The sequence below is a fragment of the Oncorhynchus clarkii genome, chromosome 15 (assembly GCF_045791955.1).
Source record: "Oncorhynchus clarkii lewisi isolate Uvic-CL-2024 chromosome 15, UVic_Ocla_1.0, whole genome shotgun sequence".
In the NCBI taxonomy this organism is placed as follows: Eukaryota; Metazoa; Chordata; class Actinopteri; order Salmoniformes; family Salmonidae; genus Oncorhynchus; species Oncorhynchus clarkii.
Window position 1 is genome coordinate 30171366 of NC_092161.1, and position 20928 is coordinate 30192293.

The 20928-nt window shown below is 42.9% G+C and overlaps 1 protein-coding gene across 2 annotated transcripts; it reads left to right on the plus strand.

The window, feature by feature from the left end:
- Window positions 1-1602: 1602 nt before the first annotated feature.
- LOC139367191 (macrophage mannose receptor 1-like) lies at window positions 1603-19798 on the plus strand. 2 transcript variants are annotated; one of them, XM_071105345.1, is made up of 30 exons: window positions 1603-1790; window positions 2636-3037; window positions 3388-3561; window positions 4435-4590; window positions 5043-5156; window positions 5291-5434; window positions 5813-5998; window positions 6798-6955; window positions 7223-7339; window positions 7519-7634; window positions 7764-7912; window positions 8103-8302; window positions 8487-8602; window positions 9041-9122; window positions 9318-9462; window positions 9710-9748; window positions 10039-10202; window positions 12596-12660; window positions 12890-12990; window positions 13156-13295; window positions 13612-13720; window positions 15864-16036; window positions 16358-16463; window positions 16706-16938; window positions 17302-17467; window positions 17645-17797; window positions 18034-18150; window positions 18510-18671; window positions 18815-18847; window positions 19127-19798. In XM_071105345.1, the coding sequence occupies exons 1-30, from the start codon at window positions 1721-1723 to the stop codon at window positions 19360-19362; spliced, it is 4326 nt and encodes a 1441-aa protein (XP_070961446.1). In that variant the 5' UTR covers window positions 1603-1720; the 3' UTR covers window positions 19363-19798. The 2 variants fall into 2 exon arrangements, with proteins under 2 accessions (XP_070961446.1, XP_070961447.1); XM_071105346.1 differs by having other exon boundaries at window positions 1606-1790; window positions 5816-5998.
- Window positions 19799-20928: the final 1130 nt, after the last annotated feature.

Below are 20928 nucleotides of genomic sequence, written 5' to 3' on the forward strand. Positions count from 1 at the left end.
TGCATGGAGCAGCCAGAGCCGCCAGTCTGCATGGAGCAGCCAGAGCCGCCAGTCTGTATGGAGCAGCCAGAGCCGCCAGTCAGCATGGATCCGCTATTCAGCCAGGATCTGCCAGTACCGCCAGTCAGCCAGGATCTGCCAAAACCGCCAGTCAGCCAGGATCTGCCAGAACCGTCAGTCAGCCAGGATCTGCCAGAACCGCCAGTCAGCCAGGATCTGCCAGAACCGCCAGTCAGCCAGGATCTGCCAGAAACGCCAGTCAGCCTGGATCTGCCAGTTCCATTAACCTGCCTGAGCTTCCTCTCAGTACTGAGCTTCCTCTCAGTACTGAGCTACCCCTCAGTGCCGAGCTTCCCCTCAGTGCCGAGCTTCCCCTCAGTGCCGAGCTACCCCTCAGTCCCGAGCTACCCCTCAGTCCCGAGCTACCCCTCAGTCCCGAGCTACCCCTCACTCCCGAGCTTCCCCTCAGTCCAGTGGGGTCCTTGGTGAGGGTTACTAGGCCAAGGTCGGCGGCGAGGGTCGCCTCTCTAGGGACGCGATGCAAATGGACTAAGACTTTGTTGGAGTGGGGTCCACGTCCCGCGCCAGAGCCGCCACCGTGGACAGACGCCCACCCGGACCCTCCCCTTTGGGTTTAGTTGTGCGGCCGGGAGTCCGTCACGCCCTGGTCTTAGTATTTTGTGTTTTCTTTATTACTTTGGTCAGGCCAGGGTGTGAAATGGGTTTATTATGTGGTGTGTTTTGTCTTGGGTTTTTGGTAGGTATTTGGATTGTGGTATAGTGGGGTTGTCTAGAATAGTCTATGGTTGCCTGAAGTGGTTCTCAATCAGAGGCAGGTGTTTATCGTTGTCTCTGATTGGGAACCATATTTAGGCAGCCATATTCTTTGAGTGTTTCGTGGGTGATTGTTCCTGTCTCTGTGTTTGTTTTCACCAGATAGGCTGTATAGGTTTTGCGTTACGTTTTTGTATTGTTCGTGTTTATTCATTATTAAACATGTATGATGCCTCTCCTTCACCGGAAGAAAACCGTAACATGTTGGTATTAAGTGGGTTGAAATCTTCCTAGGAAGTAACATGTCAAAATGCAGATTTTTAGCAGTTTATCAAGCCTTTATTAATAAAAATGTTTGATTTATTGTATTATCCATGTGGTCTATATTAAAGGGCACTTCATTTAATATAACAGGCTTTTAAAATGCAATATTGGTGCACAATTTCTACTTAAAATAGGGAAGCAAAGGGCACTCTTAAGGATGTTCCTCAGTCGTCAAAAGGACTTCGTCCATGTTCTTGGTGACTACTTACATTATTTCGATTTTACAGATCGTCCATAGAGTGTTGCCCTGAGAGCTGGTCCTTGTTTGACTTTATCCAATCAAAGTGAGTGAGGCCTGGCTCATTGATGCGCTGGCTGATCTCAGACCTGTGGCTCTTCTCGTCCCCTGTGTGCTCCTGATAAGGGAATGAATAGTGGCTGCACATTTCCTCCTTCCCCTCTCCTCTCCTGATGTCAGTGGTTTTGGCTGACCCTCCGCCAACCCATGTGACAGGATACACATCGGCTGGATTAAGGGGGCAGCATCCATGTCTCTTTGTCACTGTTCTTCCTTGAGAGACACCTGAATACACCACAGCCAGATCCCTCTCTCCTCTCTGGACTGTGCAGCTACTTTACACCACCTTTTCGTCCTGGGATAGCAAACTATGCACTAGCTACGATGGCATCCAGTCCATCCCTCGCTGTGCTCCTGTGCCTTATGCATGCTCTGCGCTGCACTGCTGAGATAGGTATGTAGGGTTTTATTCCACTTTAATTGGTTTCATGCAATGGTTAAGCATTCTGTATAATGAAAGTGTTACAAATTATATTTGTTGATATGCTTTACCAATAAACGGAAGACAAGGTTGAGGCTGCTAGAAAGTAACAATATTTTTGTAGACTGGTAAGATATATATCCAGAATTTCTAGGTCCTTCAGTAAGTTTTGCTTCATTGGCAGACACAGCGAGATATATTGTGATGGAATCTATTCCAGGAGTCACGAGTGAACCATTTGACGAGCTGGATAACGTTCAGAATATTTTAAAGCGTTTTAGATGCTTTCAGATATAAACATTAAAGTGGCCTATTTTTTTGAGTGGCTTAAAAACACATGTATTTCAATTGTAGTTACATACACTGTGAGTTCTTAAAAATGATTGAAAATAATTTGAATGCTGTAAACAGTTTTAACCGCTGTAAGTACAGAAAATAAGAAAGTGCAACAAATATTTATTTACACAGGCTTTCTTATGCAACTTACTGTAGTTGGACCTAGATTTTTATATATTTTTAAATTACAGTTCCTGTACAATTAGACACAATGTCACAGTTAAATAGCATTGCAGTGCTGTTTATGAGAGCAGCTGTAGAGCCTGAAAGAAGGATGAGACCTGGGATAGATCACATCATTGTCCTTAGTTTCAAGTATCAATGTCACATGTGCAATTACAGTGAAATGCCTTGCTTGAAAGCTCTAACCCCACCAATGCAGTAATCAATAACAATGTAATACTAAAAATAACAAGGTACTGTAGAACAAAAACAGATAAAAAAAATAAGAAACAAGAAGAACCTTATCCCCCGTGCTGCAGACAGCAGCTCCTTCCTGATCTACAACCAGGATCACAACAAGTGTGTGGTGGCGGTGAGCGCCAATCAAGTCACAGTGGCTCCCTGTGACCACACGTCCCAGAACCAGCAATTCCGCTGGGCCTCACAGTCTCGTCTCCTCAGCATCTCCCTGAAGCTCTGCCTGGGGGCTCAGGACCTGAAGGACTGGGTCAAGGTGCTGCTCTTCCCCTGTGATGAGAAGAGCGAGCTCCAGTACTGGCAGTGTAAGAACGAGACCCTGTTCGGCCTCAAAGACAAGGCGCTGCACTTAAACTATGGCAACCGCAACGAGAAGAATATGATGATCTACCAGGGATCTGGGTCTTGGAGCTGTTGGAAGATGTATGGTACTCAGAAAGACCTCTGCTCCAAGGGCTACCAAGGTAAGTAAGCTACAAGACACACTCACTGTTACTGGAGGTTGGAGATTGGAGGTAGGAATCAGAAGTGTAAGATGCTGTTGTCATAAACTTTCTTAAAGCCAGGGAATGAATGTCTGACCTGGGATGATTCATACTGTTAACAATGTATTTTTTTTCCTACTAGCACTGACTGATAGCTGATAGCTACTTTATTAAGGAAGAATGCACTTACTATGATTGAGATACAGTATGTGGTTGTCCCACATAGCTATCCTAGGATGAATGCACTATCTGTAAGTCGCTCTGGATGAGAGCATCTGCTACATTACAGAAATGTTAAATGTAACAAACTGTTTTGTCCCCTTCATCAGAGGTGTTCACACTAGGGGGGAATGCCTTTGGAAGTCCCTGCCAGTTCCCCTTTCAGTTTGGGGAGAAGTGGTATGCTGAGTGCACTCCGCAGGGGCGCTCAGATGGACAGCTCTGGTGCGCCACAGAGACAGATTACAATAAAGCCAAGAAGTGGGGCTTCTGTCCCTCGAAATGTGAGTCAAACCTCACAATTCATGCTATGTTTTTGTCATTTACTGCCATTTTCCAGTGATCAGGAAAGGGGTCAGCAGGTGACACCTGTAGAAAATCATGAGCCGTATGTATCAAGCATCTCAGAGTAGAAATGTTGATTTAGGATCAGTTTTGCCTTTTGATCAAAATGAATAAGGACAAGAAGGGACCTGATCCTGGATCAGCATTCCTACTCTGGGATGCTTTCTGAATACAACACAGCTCCTAAAATAAAAAGGTAAAATACATTTGACTCATGGGAGTACACAACCCTCTAATATGAGTGGCCTACTCTATACTGGACTCTGATGAGTCTGTAAAAACAAGGCAAACGACCAGGGTTTAAGATGTGGGGACGGTATCCAATTCAAACAATGCCATAAAACATCCTGCCAAGCCTGTGATAGGGACAGATTCCTCATTAAAACAGAGGCTACACATGGAATTCTTCGATTTTCCTGTTTTTCCGTGACCTCGCTGGAGGTCAGGATTGGCCAGGTCAGCGCTGACGAGGTCTGGTCTCTGACCTCCTGACAGAAAAACACAAAGGCTTTCTCTAGTTCCTCTAGCTGTGGACGCAGCTCTGTGTCTCTTTACCCTTCCATCCTGATTGGAGCTCATTCCTGTGTTTCCCCTGACACAGCTCCAAAACTGGGACAGGAAAAGGAAGGAAGCCCCCTTTCACTGAGGTTCCTGGTGAACTGCCACCATAGTCACAGATATGAGGGGCAGTTCTGTCATGACAGAAAGTGATAGAGATGAACAGAACATGATTTGATTCAGTTCTTGGACTGTTATTGATGATTTCTTTTTCCCACCTTAAGTGTGTCCTAATGTTTCCGTGTCCCCCTCAGCGTCCTCTGGATGGGACAGTGACCCAGTGACAGGTGTCCTGTACCAGAGAAACACCCAGTCTGTGTTGACCTGGCACCAGGCGAGGACGAGCTGCCAGCAGCAAGGAGCCGACCTGCTCAGTATAGTAGAGCTCCACGAGCAGACCTACATCTCAGGTATGTACAGTCAGACCTGGTCAGACCCACATCTGAGGTATGTACAGTCAGACCTGGTCAGACCTACATCTCAGGTATGTACAGTCAGACCTGGTCAGACCTACATCTCAGGTATGTACAGTCAGACCTGGTCAGACCTACATCTCAGGTAAGTACAGTCAGACCTGGTCAGACCTACATCTCAGGTATGTACAGTCAGACCTGGTCAGACCTACATCTGAGGAATAGTCTAACCTATTGTCCAAGGGAGGACCGGGACCAGGAACCAGCACAGGCATTTCTAACACACCGGCCCGAAGATGGACCAGGGCATTTGCCCAAAGTGCGCTATGGCCAGTCTAACCTACATCCTCACCTTGATTTAGAGATAAATCAATCTGATACAATCAATTCCTTATTAAGAATATTACACTACTCTCGTGGACGTATTGTGATGCTTTTTATTAATGCAGGGTTGACCAATATCCTGGGCACATCTCTGTGGATTGGACTGAATAGCCTAGACTTTGAGGCTGGATGGCAGTGGAGCAATGGAAACCCATTCAGATATTTAAACTGGGCCCCAGGTGAGTGCAACTGCATGCAACACATCATACTATACTTTACAGCCTAGGGAACAACTGAGGTTGTCCAAGTATGTTGTGACTTCCAATGTTGCAGGAAGACAATTAATAAACACATGGGTCAATATTTCCAAAAGGACATCCATCAACTGAACCCGGGCTCAGCTGTGCAACCCTGAATGCTGGCAAGGCCTCGAAATGGGAGACCAATGAATGTTCCAAGAAGCTGGGATATATCTGTCGCAAAGGAAACTCCACTGCTCTAGCCTCTGCCCCTATAGGTAAGAGTTGAATCATACAGTACATAACACTCATGACCTACACACGATTTTCGAGTTCAAATGCCATGCAACACAATGTTAACAACACCAGGTCAGGTTGTGTAGGGTAGGGTAAATTGAACATTTATATATTAGTGCCAAATTTCACTAATTGTCTCAGAGTAGGAGTGCCGAGCTAGTGTCAGTTTAGCTTTTTAGATTATAATGAAAAAGGTTACATGGACAGGGCGGGCTGATCCTAGATCAGCACTCTCACCCCGAGATAGATTATGAATACGGACCCAGAGGTTGTTTGGGTCAAACAGATAAAACATTACAGTCTACCACTTTCTGAACATTCTACCTTCTCTCTGACTATTGAACTTTGACCCCCCTCAGTAGGAAAAGATCAGCCCACCTTCTGCACCAGTCACTGGATTCCCTATGCAGGCCACTGCTACTACCTACAACGTACCAAGAAGATGTGGAGGGATGCCCTGGCCGCCTGCCACAAAGATGGAGGGGACCTGGCCAGCATCCACAACATAGAAGAACAAAGCTTCATCATCTCTCAGTCAGGATATAGTGAGTACACTATCCATGTTGTAGCTACGATTACCTCTATATCTGATAGATCTGTTATGCACTTCAAGGATCTTTCTCATGGGTTGTCATTTCTATCAGTTTTGAAAACCATTCTGAGATGTGTCCCAATAAAAGTCTGGGTATTTGGATTGACAAAGAGCTGATGTTTAAAAAGCATGCGGATGAGCTAGTTAAAAAGCTATTTAAAAAAAATTGATCTGGCTTCTCCCTAAATAGCAGGCAGCAGATTGTACAGTCAATATTCCTGCCCGCTCTTGACTATGGTGACACCATTTACCAGATTGCAGAAGCCACTAGTCTTAAACATTTGGATGCCGTCTACCATAATTTCCTTCACTTTATCACAGGTGACAATTTTAATACTCACCACTGCATCCTGTATCAAAACATTGGCTGGTCCTCATTGAAGTCCTGTAGATCACTTCATTACTCCCTTTCTATTTACAACGTTCCACTACACAAACATCTAATTTACCTAGCTTTGTCGCTAAAGTATAAAAGTTGTTTTTATTGATGTAATGGTTCATTTGTTGAAATGGTAGTACTGTACCTTGTCTTGTTTTCTTTGGAATGTTAATTTTCTTCATTGTGAAAATGTTTGTACTCAGGGCATGATTGTGAATGAGACCCTGGTCTAAATTGGGCTTCCATGAATAAATAATAATAATCATAATGTCACCTCAGTCAATTTGATCAGCCAAAGGCAATGATAAGTATATCAGGTGTTTATCACTGTCTTCCTGGCTCTGACTCTTAATGTCCTTCTGCTTGACTTCAGCGGCCACAGATGAGCTGTGGATCGGCCTGAATGACCAAAGGAACGCGCTGCTGTTTGAGTGGACCGACCGATCCCATGTGACATTCAGCCACTGGCAGACAGGGGAGCCCTCTCACGGTGCCAACCTCCAGGAGGACTGTGTCCTGATCAGAGGAAAGGTAACATTCACATTGGTCCGTCAATGGACAGACTAGGTTCATGCTAATGCTAACACTAACACTAGCTAAATGCTTACATCACAGATTTTGTATAACTAACCCTAACACTCGCCATATGCTAGTTCTAGGTAAATGCTGATGCTAGATAAATGCGAACACTAGCTGAATGCTACGGCTAACAATGGCAATGATGACAACGTTTAACAGTGGTGTCAACGCAGTAATACATGTGGGATTGTGACAATGTGACTCCATATTCTCTCACAGGATGGGAAGTGGGCTGATAATTTGTGTGAGAAGACCTACGGGTACATGTGTAAGAAAAAGGCCTCCACCAAACCGGTGGCAGGTGCCCCGGAGGAAGATAGTCCAGGATGTAAGCTGGTGAGTGAGGTAATTTCCTGTTTGTTGAAAGGGAGAGTACAGTAACTAATGAATACAGAATTATATCACATGAAATGGAAGCTTGAAAATGATTCTAGATAAGGACTAGAATGGTGTCATCTTGACTGACAAAGATCCACCAGTAGGAGGATAATTGTTTCTGTATTTTTGTCATCAAGGGCTGGATCCGGTATGGTTCTTACTGCTACAAAGTTGGATCAGAAACCAAAACATTTGATGAGGCCAAGCAGACCTGCCAGCAGAGTGACTCAATCCTGGTGGAAGTGGCTGACAGGTACGGTATCACATCATGACCATTTTATAAGGATAAGATATATTTGACTTACTTATTTGAGTCATTTCCTGGAGAAGATAAGTTGTCAGATAACAGATTGAACGTGTGTGTTTGTTGGTTGGTTTGTAGGTATGAAAATGCCTTCCTGGTCAGTTTGGTGGGTTTGAGGCCGGAGAAGTACTTCTGGAGTGGACTTTCCAACATGGCGGATATAGACACGTTCAAGTGGACTACCAGTTCGGAGGTCAAGTTCACCCACTTCAACGTGGGCATGCCAGGTACAGTGTCCTTTTCCCACAATGGTGATTGATTGTAGCAACTGATGATCGATTGTATTAGGAACTGTCATTGCTATGATGTCTGCGGTATTAGAGGACTACTTTCTCCCACACCTTAACTGCCTGGCAAATGTCAGAACTAAATGAAACAATTAAGTTTTCTCTCGCCTTTCTGTGTGTTTGAAAAAAGACAGAAAACAAGGCTGCGTAGCTATGACAACTGGAATGTTTGCTGGTCTGTGGGATGTGGTCAGCTGCAGCAACAAGGAGAAGTACATCTGTAAGAAAATGGCGGAGGGCGTCACATCAACAATGGCCCCTCCCACCACCCCGGCACTGAGCTGTCCTTCTGGGTGGTCACCTGCTGCTAAAAGGAATGTCTGTTACAAGGTACAGTTGGGGTATATGCTGTACATGTTCTGTATGTGAAACAAACACTTTGATCAGTGAATTTAAGTGAATAGTTATTGTTTTTATCAATAATTTAATCAATGAGCATGAAATCATATATAATCCTTTATTATAATAATTAATTAATAATTAATCAATAATCATTTTATCTCCCCTCAATAAGCTTTACAGAAAAGAGACTGAAAACAAGAAGTCATGGTCAGAGTCGCGGGAATTCTGCAAGGCCATTGGTGGTGATCTGATGAGCATTCACAGTGCCACAGACCTGAACGGCTCTCCGTAAGTTATCCTCATAACTGTCTCTGTTGCCATGAGTATCAGTCAAAACCAGTGTGGTCCTATTAACCACAGTCTGTGGTTGAAATCAAAATCAGCACGGTCGGAATAACCACTGTTTATGGTTGAAATCCACACGGTCATAATAACCACTCTTCATGGTTGAAATCCACACGGTCACAATAACCACTGTCTGCGGTTGAAAACCACACAGTCATAATAACCACTGTCTGTGGTTGAAAACCACACAGTCAAAATAACCACTGTCTGTGGTTGAAAACCACACAGTCATAATAACCACTGTCTGCGGTTGAAAACCACACAGTCATAATAACCACTGTCTGTGGTTGAAAACCACACAGTCAAAATAACCACTGTCTGTGGTTGAAAACCACACAGTCATAATAACCACTGTCTGTGGTTTCCATTCTCTCTGTTCAGGTATCATTCCTCTGATGCAGCCTGGATCGGCCTCAGCAATCTGGATCCCTCCGCAGGTTTCGTCTGGGCTGACGGATCAGCAGTGAGTAGCCTGCCACCTCATCTTTACTGTAATATTCCTTCTCCTTAGAAGTAGTTTATTACTCACTACTCTTGTTTCAATATTTGATTTGCAGTCATTGTCTTTAATGGGAATGAAAGTTCATACAGTACCCTGGTGTCCATATGGACACCATACAGTGCTACTGTGTAACATTATTCCAATGTTGTTCTCCAGTTCAGCTATGAGAATTGGGGATTTGGAGAACCAAACGACTACAACGATAACGAAAAATGCGCAGAGGTCCAGTTTTACTACGGACGCCACTGGAATGATCGACACTGTGATGCCTACAATGACTGGATTTGCGAGATTCGCAAAGGTACAGTAGACCATATCTGCTGGAGCACTGACTTCACCAGCCACTGGGCACAGACGTCAATTCAACATCTATTCCACGTTGGTTCAACGTCATTTCATTGAAATGACGTTTAAACAACATTGATTCAACCAGTGTGTGTGCCCAATGGGCGTGCAGTTCATGTCAGTCATGAAACTATTGATGAACATAGAATTTTGACCCTCAACCTTGCAGATGTGCTCACCCAAACTTTTTTTGGTATCCACAGGGGTTACCCCAAAGCCCCATCCCACTCAAGTTGAGCCAGGTAATGCATAGGATCTTAGGAATATGTCCAGTTTCCTGTTTCTCATCCCTCCACTTCCTGTCTCCACTTCCTCCTTCTCACTTTCCCTGCTCTCCTTCAAGCTCTTGGCCTTTCCCTTAAGTTAAATTAATCACTGCACATAATGATAGAAGGTGGACAGGTTTCCACCTTCTATCATTTAGTTTGCGAAGCATAGTTCAACACAAACACTAAGAGAAAATGTACTCTGTGAAATGTACTATTAAAAATGCCTAACAGGAAATGTACTCCTTTTTTACATGCCTTTTCAGTGTACAACACTACAAAGGACGGCTGGATTGAGTACAACGACACTCAGTATTTCTTCAACACTGAGAATCTCCCCATGGACGAGGCGAGAGAATTCTGTAAAAAGAACTTTGGTGACCTGGTGGTCATTACTGCAGAGAGCGAGAGGAAGTTTATATGGAAACAGGTAGACACTTCTATACAGAACAAAAATATAAATGCAACATGAGAAAATGTCAGTTCATATACAGTACCAGTCAAATGTTTGGACACACTTTTTCTTTATTTTTACTATTTTCTACTTAATAGAATAATAGTATACACATCACTACTATGAAATAACACATATGGAATCATGTAGTAACCAAAAAAGTATTAAACAAATCCAAATATATTTTATATTTGAGATTCTTTAAAGTAGCCACCTTTTTCCTTGATGACAGCTTTGCACACTCTTGGCATTCTCTCAACCAGCTTCACCTGGAACGCTTTTCCAAGTCTTGAAGGAGGTCCCACATATGCTGAGAACTTGTTGGCTGCGTTTCCTTCACTCTGTGGTCCAACTCATTCCAAACCATCTCAATTGGGTTGAGGTCGGGTGATTGTGGAGGCCAGGTCATCTGATGCAGCACTCCATCCCTCTCCTTCTTGGTCAAATAGCCTGAAGGTGTGTTTTGGGTCATTGTCCTGTTGAAAAACAAATGATAGTCCCACTAAGTGCAGACCAGATGAGATGACGTATCGCTGCAGAATGCTGTGGTAGCCATAATGGTTAAGTATGCCTTGAATTCTAAATAAATCACCAACAGTGTCACCAGCAAAGTACTATTAAACCTCCTCCTCCATGCTTCATGGTGGGAACCACCCATGCGAAGATCATCCGTTCATGTACTCTGCGTCTCACAAAGACACAGCGGTTTGTCTCAGCAGACCAAAGGACAGGTTTCCACTGGTCTAAGGACAATTGCTCGTGTTTCTTGGCCCAAGCAAATCTCTTCTTATTATTCTGCACACCACCCCATCTTGTCTCAACACAACTGATTATCTCAAATGCATTTAGAAGGAAATAAATTCCACAAACGAACTTGTAACAGGGCAAGCTGGTAGAGAGAATGACAACAGTGTGCAAAGCTGTCATCAAGGCAAAGGGTGGCTACTTTGAAGAATCTCAAATATAAAATATATTTTGATTTGTTTAAAACTTTTTTGGTTACTACATGATTCCATATGTGTTATTTCATAGTTTTGATGTCTTCACTACAATGTAGAAAATAGTACAAATAAAGAAATACCCTTGAATGAGTAGCTGTGTCCAAACTTGACTGATACTGTAAGTAAATCAGTCATTTTAAATAAATAAATTAGGCCCTCATCTATGGATTTCACATCACTGGGAATACTGATTTGCATCTATTGGTCACAGATACCTTGAAAAAAATGTAGGGGCGTGGATCAGAAAAACAGTCAGTATCTGGTGTGCCCACCATTTGCCTCATGCAGCATGACACATTTCCTTCACATAGAGGTTATCAGGCTGTTGATTGTGGCCTGTGGAATGTTGTCTGACACCTCTTCAATGGCTGTGCGAAGTTGCTGGATATTGGCAAGAACTGGAACTGTCTGTCGAACAAGTTGATCCAGAGCATCCCAAACATGCTCAACGGGTGACATAACTGGTGAGTATGCAGGCCATGGAAGAACTGGGACATTTTCAGCTTCCAGGAATTGTGTACAGATCCTTGCAACATTGGGCCTTGCCTTATCATGCTGAAACATGAGGTGATGGTGGTGAATGAATGGCACGACAATGGAACTCAGGATATCGTCATGGTCTATAAAATGCAATTGTGTTCGTTGTCAGTAGCTTATGCCTGCCCATACAATAATAATCCCGCCGCCACCATGGTGCACTCTCTTCGCAACATTGACATCAGCAAGCCGCTCACCCACAAGACGCCACACAAGTGGTCTGCAGTTGTGAGGCCGGTTGGACGTCATTCTCTAAAATGACATTGGAGGCGGCATATGATAGAGAAATGAACATTCAATCCTCTGGAAACAGCTCTGGTGAACATTCCTGCAGTCAGCATGATAATTGCACGTTCCCTCAAAACTTGAGACATCTGTGGCATTGGGTTGTATGACAAAACTGCACATTTTAGAGGGGCCTTTCCTTGTCCCCACCACAAGGTGCACCTGTATAATGATCACACTGTTTAATCAGCTTCTTGATATGCCACACCTACCTGGTGGACGGATTATCTTGACAAAGGAGAAATGCTCACTAACAGGGATGTAAACAAACGTGTGCACTAAAATTGAGAGAAATAAGCTTTTTTGTGCGTTGCTGAACATTTCTGGGATATTTTATTTCAGCTCATGAAACATGAGACCAAAACTTTACATGTTGTGTTTATATTTGTGTATATGCAGTCCTGTGACGTCCGAAAAGCTTTGGTTCTTGGGATCTGATAAAGAGAGGATTTTACACTATGACAGGATGACAACAAGTGTCACTGAAATGTTCAATGTTCAATCTAGAAATGGTTGTTTCCTCAAAGAGTTGCAACTTTTTTCCAGATATCTAGAGGATCCGAGGGACAATATTACATTGGAATGACCGTTGGTTTGGATAAGTCTTTTAGGTATGTAAAATGACTGTTGACTGTTCCCTGGACATTTAAAACAACCTGAAGTCCTACCATCTCTTTTCAGAGATATTTGTGCATGAGCATGTTTTGTTTGTCACAGTCCAATGAACATGCCTGAAATCTGTGCTTCTCTGTCGAGTGGAGAAACGTGTGCTTTCGAGGTGTGTAGTTGATTGAATAGATGCTCACAGTTCAGACTGGGTTTGTGTACTGTATGTTTCAGCTGGTTGGATGGGTCTCCTGTTGTGTTTACCGCGTGGGATCAAAACGAACCCAACTTCGCCAACAACGATGAGAACTGTGTGACGATATACAAGAGTATGGGTACGTCTAATTCCAGAGGGATTTAGCAGTTATGCTCTCGTTACAGTGTTGTTATACTGCAACGTCCATGGGACTTTCACTAACATTCAGGGGACGCTCCCAGGATGTCATTTTGTAAGCTGGATCTATATCGGGTTGTGTCTCTCTGTTTCTCTGTATCTCTAGGGTACTGGAATGACATCAACTGTGGCGTAGAGCTGGCCTCCATTTGTAAAAGAACCACCAGTTTCACTAACACGACCATGGCCCCCACCACTGTACCCAAGGGAGGATGTGCCCCAGAATGGATTGCTTTCCAGGGGAAGGTAACTGCTACACTACTACAGTACCACCACCACATACTATAAAATCATACAAGGACATCCTTCTGTAGTCTACATACACCTGTACGGTACACCAGCAGAGAGAACCTCACACAAACTACTTTCCTTATCATGTGATGACCCAATGTGATGCTGACCTGTGTGTGGAGAGTCATTGTCTACATCCCAAATGGCACCCTATTCCCTTTATAGTGCAATACTTTTGACCAGAGCCCATGCACTATAGAATCCATTTTGTTTGCTGTAGTAGCGTGTGATGTTCCAACACACAGCGTGTTGATGCATCATGTTTCCACAGTGCTACAAATTCATTGGAGACAGCGATAAGAAGCCGTGGCAGGAGGCCAGGACCTACTGCATCAACCAGGGAGGGAACCTGGCCTCTGTCCTCAGCGAGAAAGAGCAAGGTGGGTGAGGAGGCCATCCTTCTAGAGGTTAGAGCTTTGGGTAACCGAAAGGTTGCTCGATCGAATCCCCGAGCTGACAAGATAAAAATCTGTCGTTCTGCCCCTGAACAAGGCAGTTAATCCACTGATCCTAGGCCGTCATTGTAAATAAGAATTTGTTCTTAACTAACTTGTCAAGTAAAATAAAGTTTGAATAAATAAGTGTACACCTCACCGCCAAATCTACCTGAGACAACGGCATTGCCCAAGGTAGAATGAAATAGAATGAACATTGAAATTCTAAAAAGTAATTTAGCATAAAACCATGCTATTAAAATTCTGTCAAATTTTGTGTGTAAAATTATATTGAGGATTTGTGAAATTATAAGCATGCAACAAGAAATCTTATATACATTGGTTAACAAGTGCAAAATAATTGAAACGCTAACCAATGGAACAGGGGTTATAATCCTTTGCATGTAAACAGTATACAGTGCCTTGCGAAAGTATTCGGCCCCCTTGAACTTTGCGACCTTTTGCCACATTTCAGGCTTCAAACATAAAGATATAAAACTGTATTTTTTTGTGAAGAATCAACAACAAGTGGGACACAATCATGAAGTGGAACGACATTTATTGGATATTTCAAACTTTTTTAACAAATCAAAAACTGAAAAATTGGGCGTGCAAAATTATTCAGCCCCTTTACATTCAGTGCAGCAAACTCTCTCCAGAAGTTCAGTGAGGATCTCTGAATGATCCAATGTTGACCTAAATGACTAATGATGATAAATACAATCCACCTGTGTGTAATCAAGTCTCCGTATAAATGCACCTGCACTGTGATAGTCTCAGAGGTCCGTTAAAAGCACAGAGAGCATCATGAAGAACAAGGAACACACCAGGCAGGTCCGAGATACTGTTGTGAAGAAGTTTAAAGCCGGATTTGGATACAAAAAGATTTCCCAAGCTTTAAACATCCCAAGGAGCACTGTGCAAGCGATAATATTGAAATGGAAGGAGTATCAGACCACTGCAAATCTACCAAGACCTGGCCGTCCCTCTAAACTTTCAGCTCATACAAGGAGAAGACTGATCAGAGATGCAGCCAAGAGGCCCATGATCACTCTGGATGAACTGCAGAGATCTACAGCTGAGGTGGGAGACTCTGTCCATAGGACAACAATCAGTCGTATATTGCACAAATCTGGCCTTTATGGAAGAGTGGCAAGAAGAAAGCCATTTCTTAAAGATATCCATAAAAAGTGTCGTTTAAAGTTTGCCACAAGCCACCTGGGAGACACACCAAACATGTGGAAGAAGGTGCTCTGGTCAGATGAAACGAAAATTGAACTTTTTGGCAACAATGCAAAACGTTATGTTTGGCGTAAAAGCAACACAGCTGAACACACCATCCCCACTGTCAAACATGGTGGTGGCAGCATCATGGTTTGGGCCTGCTTTTCTTCAGCAGGGACAGGGAAGATGGTTAAAATTGATGGGAAGATGGATGGAGCCAAATACAGGACCATTCTGGAAGAGAACCTGATGGAGTCTGCAAAAGACCTGAGACTGGGACGGAGATTTGTCTTCCAACAAGACAATGATCCAAAACATAAAGCAAAATCTACAATGGAATGGTTCAAAAATAAACATATCCAGGTGTTAGAATGGCCAAGTCAAAGTCCAGACCTGAATCCAATCGAGAATCTGTGGAAAGAACTGAAAACTGCTGTTCACAAATGCTCTCCATCCAACCTCACTGAGCTCGAGCTGTTTTGCAAGGAGAAATGGGAAAAAATGTCAGTCTCTCGATGTGCAAAACTGATAGAGACATACCCCAAGCGACTTACAGCTGTAATTGCAGCAAAAGGTGGCGCTACAAAGTATTAACTTAAGGGGGCTGAATAATTTTGCACGCCCAATTTTTCAGTTTTTGATTTGTTAAAAAAGTTTGAAATATCCAATAAATGTCGTTCCACTTCATGATTGTGTCCCACTTGTTGTTGACTCTTCACAAAAAAATACAGTTTTATATCTTTATGTTTGAAGCCTGAACTGTGGCAAAAGGTCGCAAAGTTCAAGGGGGCCGAATACTTTCGCAAGGCACTGTATATGGATTCACTTGTTGACTCTTCATTGTTCTGACTGGTCTTCCTCCCAGCATTCCTTACCACCCAGATGCTTGGGAATCCTCAGGACATTTGGATAGGACTGAACGACGTCAACTCGGAGATGAGCTTCCTATGGACGGAGGGGAGAGGGGTTTCCTATACCAACTGGGCAAAAGGGCATCCAACGTCAGTGCCAGACGGACGATATTCATTTTTGGAAGAGGTACAAGACGTACAGTAAAAATAACTGTTTGCTGAACACAGATTAAGTGACTTCCTGGAAACAGATAAAAAAAAATTCTGAATAGAGAATCCCCCTTGAAAGTAGGTAGACTAAAATCTACTTTCAAGGAAGATTTTTTATTGAGAATTATTTTTAATCCAGGACTGCGCCTTCAATCTGGGTTTGGGAACCTTTACATGTTAGGCTTTGGGATTTTGATTGAGTTCTTGTCAATAAATCCAAATGCAAAACAGCCTTAACAAGTCAAATGAGAATTCTGAAGATCTAACATTTTCAACTCCTTCCCAATCTCTCTTCCAGGTGTTTGACTGTGTGGTTCTGGTGGGCAGCTCTCAAAAACAGACAGGAATGTGGAAGGTCGAGGACTGCTTAGTATCCCGTGGTTTCATCTGCAAAAGGAATATTGGTGAGAAGAAGCCATAGTTCAGTGAGGCTGCTCTAGGTTTGCAAAATTCCAGTAACTTTCTCACAATCTCCAGGTTTTCCAGAAATCCGTAAATCCTCCAAGCAGCATATCTGGAGAACCTGCCAGTTTTTGGCAAGTTATTGACAACCCTAGTGAGGCTGTTCAATTCCAATTCTTCGGTATGTGGTCCAATAGAGTATCCCTCTTTAGGTTCCCCTCCAACAAGTCTCCTTTGGTTTCAGATTCTCAGATTGTGGTCCCTGCCACCACAGAGTCAACGAAGACGTTCTACAAGCTGGGAAATGACTCCTTCAAACTGGTGGTCCAGAAGATGAACTGGGACGAGGCCCGGAGGCAATGTAAAGCAGACGATGCAGAGATGGCTAGCATCCTGAACCCCATCACCCAGGCCTTCATCACAATGCAGAGCCACAAATACAATGAGCCCATGTGGATCGGCCTCAACAACAACTTGGTAAAAGTCTTTAGTTTTGACATTGCTCTATGCCAATCATTTGGGTTACAGAGACTAAACATTCCAGACAATATGTTGATCAGACTAATTATAAATATGGAGATTTGTGATCTTCAATTTCCTCTTTACAAGGCCCAGTAGTTAAAAAATGACCTAACTTGTTGGACTCTAGCTTTGGTTTAAGAGCTAGTGCAGCTCCAAAGAGGACTTAGCATTGATATGATCTCCCACTGTTATCCATTGGATCTCCTACTCTGACGTGTTCATTTAAGAAACCAAAGCGGTTTTGTGTTTTTAAACCTGTAAGTTTTCAGCTGTACCTTTCCCCCATTGGGTTTTGTTGTCTTTGTCTCTGTCTCTCAGACTGAAGGGCATTTTAAGTGGGTGGATAACTGGCCTCTATCTTACACCAAATGGGGCGAAGATGAGCCAAAGAACAATATTGCCTGTGTTTACATGGATACAGACGCCAAGTGGAAGACAGGCGACTGTAGTAACACCTACTCCTCACTGTGCAAGAGATCACCAGGTCAGACAAGGCCTTTACTCCATTTACCCACAAAGTCTGTGTTTAATGCTTGATCAATCCAAAAGTGTGTCTTTTAAAAGTGTTGTATGCAGTAATGTATCAGTTGTGCCAACATTGACCATTTACATCTCATGTACATCAACTTCAGTATGTGAACTTCTCTGGCCTCTTTTAAAGACATAGCCCCCAGCCAGCCCCCTCAGCTCCCTGGCAACTGCCCCGAGCCCAAGAAACGCAAAACGTGGGTTCCCTTCAGGGGTTACTGCTACGCTTTCCTCAACTCTGTGGTGGACAACTGGGCCCACGCCACTGTGGAATGTCTCCGAATGGGTACACACTTCTCCTCCTTCACACCAACTGTCATTCAGACCACAATGGTTGTGTCCCAAACGGCATGCTATTCCATGGTCAAAAAGTAGTACACTACATAGGAAATGGGGTGCTATTTGGGACATTCCCAAAGTCTTAATTGAATGTAGAGCACATGAACTCATTAATTGAATGCAAGAAATTCAAAGTAATTGATAGTGATGATGAATACGGGTAGTAAGTTTCTCTGACAACAGGAGCATCCCTGGTGAGTGTCGAGGATCCATTGGAGGCCAGCTTCATCCAGGAGAACCTTGAGCTACTGCAGGATGGATCCAAGTCATTCTGGATTGGCATGCACAAAAGCCACGAAGGTCAGTACCTATGGTTATAAAATTCAGCGAAATTTCCCAAAATTCCTAACCAGGATTTCTGGAAAATCAAGGAATTCTTGAAAAATTACCAGAATTTTGAAACCCTATCAGTGCATTTTACTGACAACCCATAACATTGAGGCCGCTGGCTCAAAAAGCATTTTCCCTCGAATATAAAACATGTTTAACTAGCAACATCACCTTAAATGAACAAATGTCAAGTACTGTACCTACCTGTCTCTTGCAATTCTAAGATTATGTCCCAATTTCACAACCATGTTTATTGTTTTATAGTTGTTCAATGACAATGAATCACCCATGTCAAAGGATATAGGTTCGACCCATTGTTCTTGTTCCAGGTGACTGGATGTGGATTGACAACAGTGTGGTGGACTATACCAACTGGAAACAAGGGATGCCAAAGAGTGGAGAACAATGTGTGGAGATCCAGTCAAATAGTGGTCTGTGGAGCACTAACAGCTGCAACCGGTACAAGTCGTACATCTGCAAAACAGCCAAAGGTGAGTCGGACTCAGCTGATAGATTCAAGTATTTAAGATGGGATGATATCAGTCATTATTCAAGTCATACTGTGTTTGTTGTATCAGCTTAGAATTGTCTTGCAATTATGTTTTGTGAACAACTTTATCTCTTTCTTTTGCAGTCATCACACCAACAGAGAAGCAACCAGTTGCTGGTGAGTGTCTCACAGCAGATATAATTGGTTAGCGTAAAGAATGATACATTTGATCAGTTTTGACAGTAAAATCAATGTTTTTCTGGCTCCAGGGCATAGTCCTGGGATCAGTTTCTCCTCACCCAATCCGTAACCATTAGTGGAGAAAATGCAAAACTGACCCAAGATCAGCGTCTAGGGGCAACTTCACTCTACTCCACATTTCTGAACATTATACAGGGACTAAAACCAATTCCACCAATAATTTTGCCATTAACACTGTGACTTCCTTTCTTCTAGCTCCCCTAGTGGAGGAAGCTCCCCATGGTTATGCCGGCATCGCTGTGGCAGTCGTCTTGGTGATAATCACAGTGGTAGGACTCGGTGCCTTCCTACTCCGCAAACGGATACCTACCCCCGTCCTGGGAGAGTGTACTTTCGACAACACCTTGTACTTCAACAACCCCATCCGCCCAACAGCCACTGTGGACACCAAGGGCCTGGTGGCCAACATAGAGCAGAACGAAACAGCTTAGACAGGACACAAAGAACCACCAACAGGTGAAAACACTCTTGAGACAAGTTTTGATATGAAAAATACCCCAAAAGCATGCTGCTGGTGTTAAGGCCTACCAATTCTGAGATTGCAACTAAATCTGAAACCATTCACGTATTATCTTTGTTAATTTTCTTGCTCTGTAAATAATGGGTGAACATTATATGCACTTTGTGCATATCAGCATCAGTCATCAAGGATACAGTCCAGATGTACAGCCAAGATTGCATATGCAACCCCTGCACAAATTATAGAATCAACAACAGTCATTTTGTTTGGTTTAAAGGAGCCTTGTACAGATTTATTTGGTGTGTGAAACTAAAGTTCAAAATACAACCACTGTACTTTGCTTTGTTTTTGCCAAGTTATATTGTAAATATATGCTCAAAGAGAGAGAAATAAAGTTTTGAAACAAATGTCTTTGACCTTATACTTTTACTCACACTTCTCACACATTGCATGCTAAATCAATACATACTGAATCCAGGGGCATTTAGGGGGTTAATACACCATTTCTGGAACTATATACAGTAATTGAGGTACACTTAAACACAGCTATCATCACTATGAGGCAGATTAAAGAGGATATTGGGTCGTTCCACCAATTCGGTGACTTTTAAGAAGTGGGTACATGGTCCCCCCAAAAAACTTTTGATTTCACCTAATTTTAACATTCTGTCATTAAGAGTACATGATCAACTTCATAAAAAAACATGTTTTCCCATTTCACGGGGTAAATAAATAAAAAATTACTACGGTTTGACCATAACAGGGTTGACGATTTTCATCTTAAATCAGCCATAAAACCCCTTGTGACTCGAGTAATCCAAGCTAACAATTCTAGGGAGAGAGAACATTATTGTAATGTTACCCGTAATGTCCAGTTTTCCGTTACTTAGGGGGACATTCTATATATAGTGTCTTCTGGAAGTATTCACACCCCTTACAGCCTGATTTTGTGTCACATACTTATTTTCCACCATAATTTGCAAATAAATTCATAGAAAATCCTACAATGTGATTTTCTGGATTTTTTTCCCCTCATTTTGTCTGTCATAGTTGAAGTGTACCTATGATGAAAATTACAGGCCTCTCTCATCTTTTTAAGTGGGAGAACTTGCACAATTGGTGGCTGACTAAATACTTTTTTGCCCCACTGTATATATATATATATATATATATACACTGCTCAAAAAAAATAAAGGGAACACTAAAATAACACATCCTAGATCTGAATGAATTAAATATTCTTAGTAAATACTTTTTTCTTTACATAGTTGAATGTGCTGACAACAAAATCACACAAAAATGATCAATGGAAATCAAATTTATCAACCCATGGAGGTCTGGATTTGGAGTCACACTCAAAATTAAAGTGGAAAACCACACTACAGGCTGATCCAACTTTGATGTAATGTCCTTAAAACAAGTCAAAATGAGGCTCAGTAGTGTGTGTAGCCTAAAAGTGCCTGTATGACCTCCCTACAACGCCTGGGCATGCTCCTGATGAAGTGGCGGATGGTCTCCTGAGGGATCTCCTCCTAGA

Excerpts from the sequence above, each read along its gene's own strand:
- LOC139367191 (XM_071105345.1), top strand. The coding sequence starts at position 1,721 with ATGGCATCCAGTCCATCCCTCGCTGTGCTCCTGTGCCTTATGCATGCT. Across the intron at positions 5,999-6,797 it reads CATCTCTCAGTCAGGATATA|CGGCCACAGATGAGCTGTGG; the intron begins GTGAGTACACTA and ends GCTTGACTTCAG. Across the intron at positions 18,151-18,509 it reads CATGCACAAAAGCCACGAAG|GTGACTGGATGTGGATTGAC; the intron begins GTCAGTACCTAT and ends TTCTTGTTCCAG.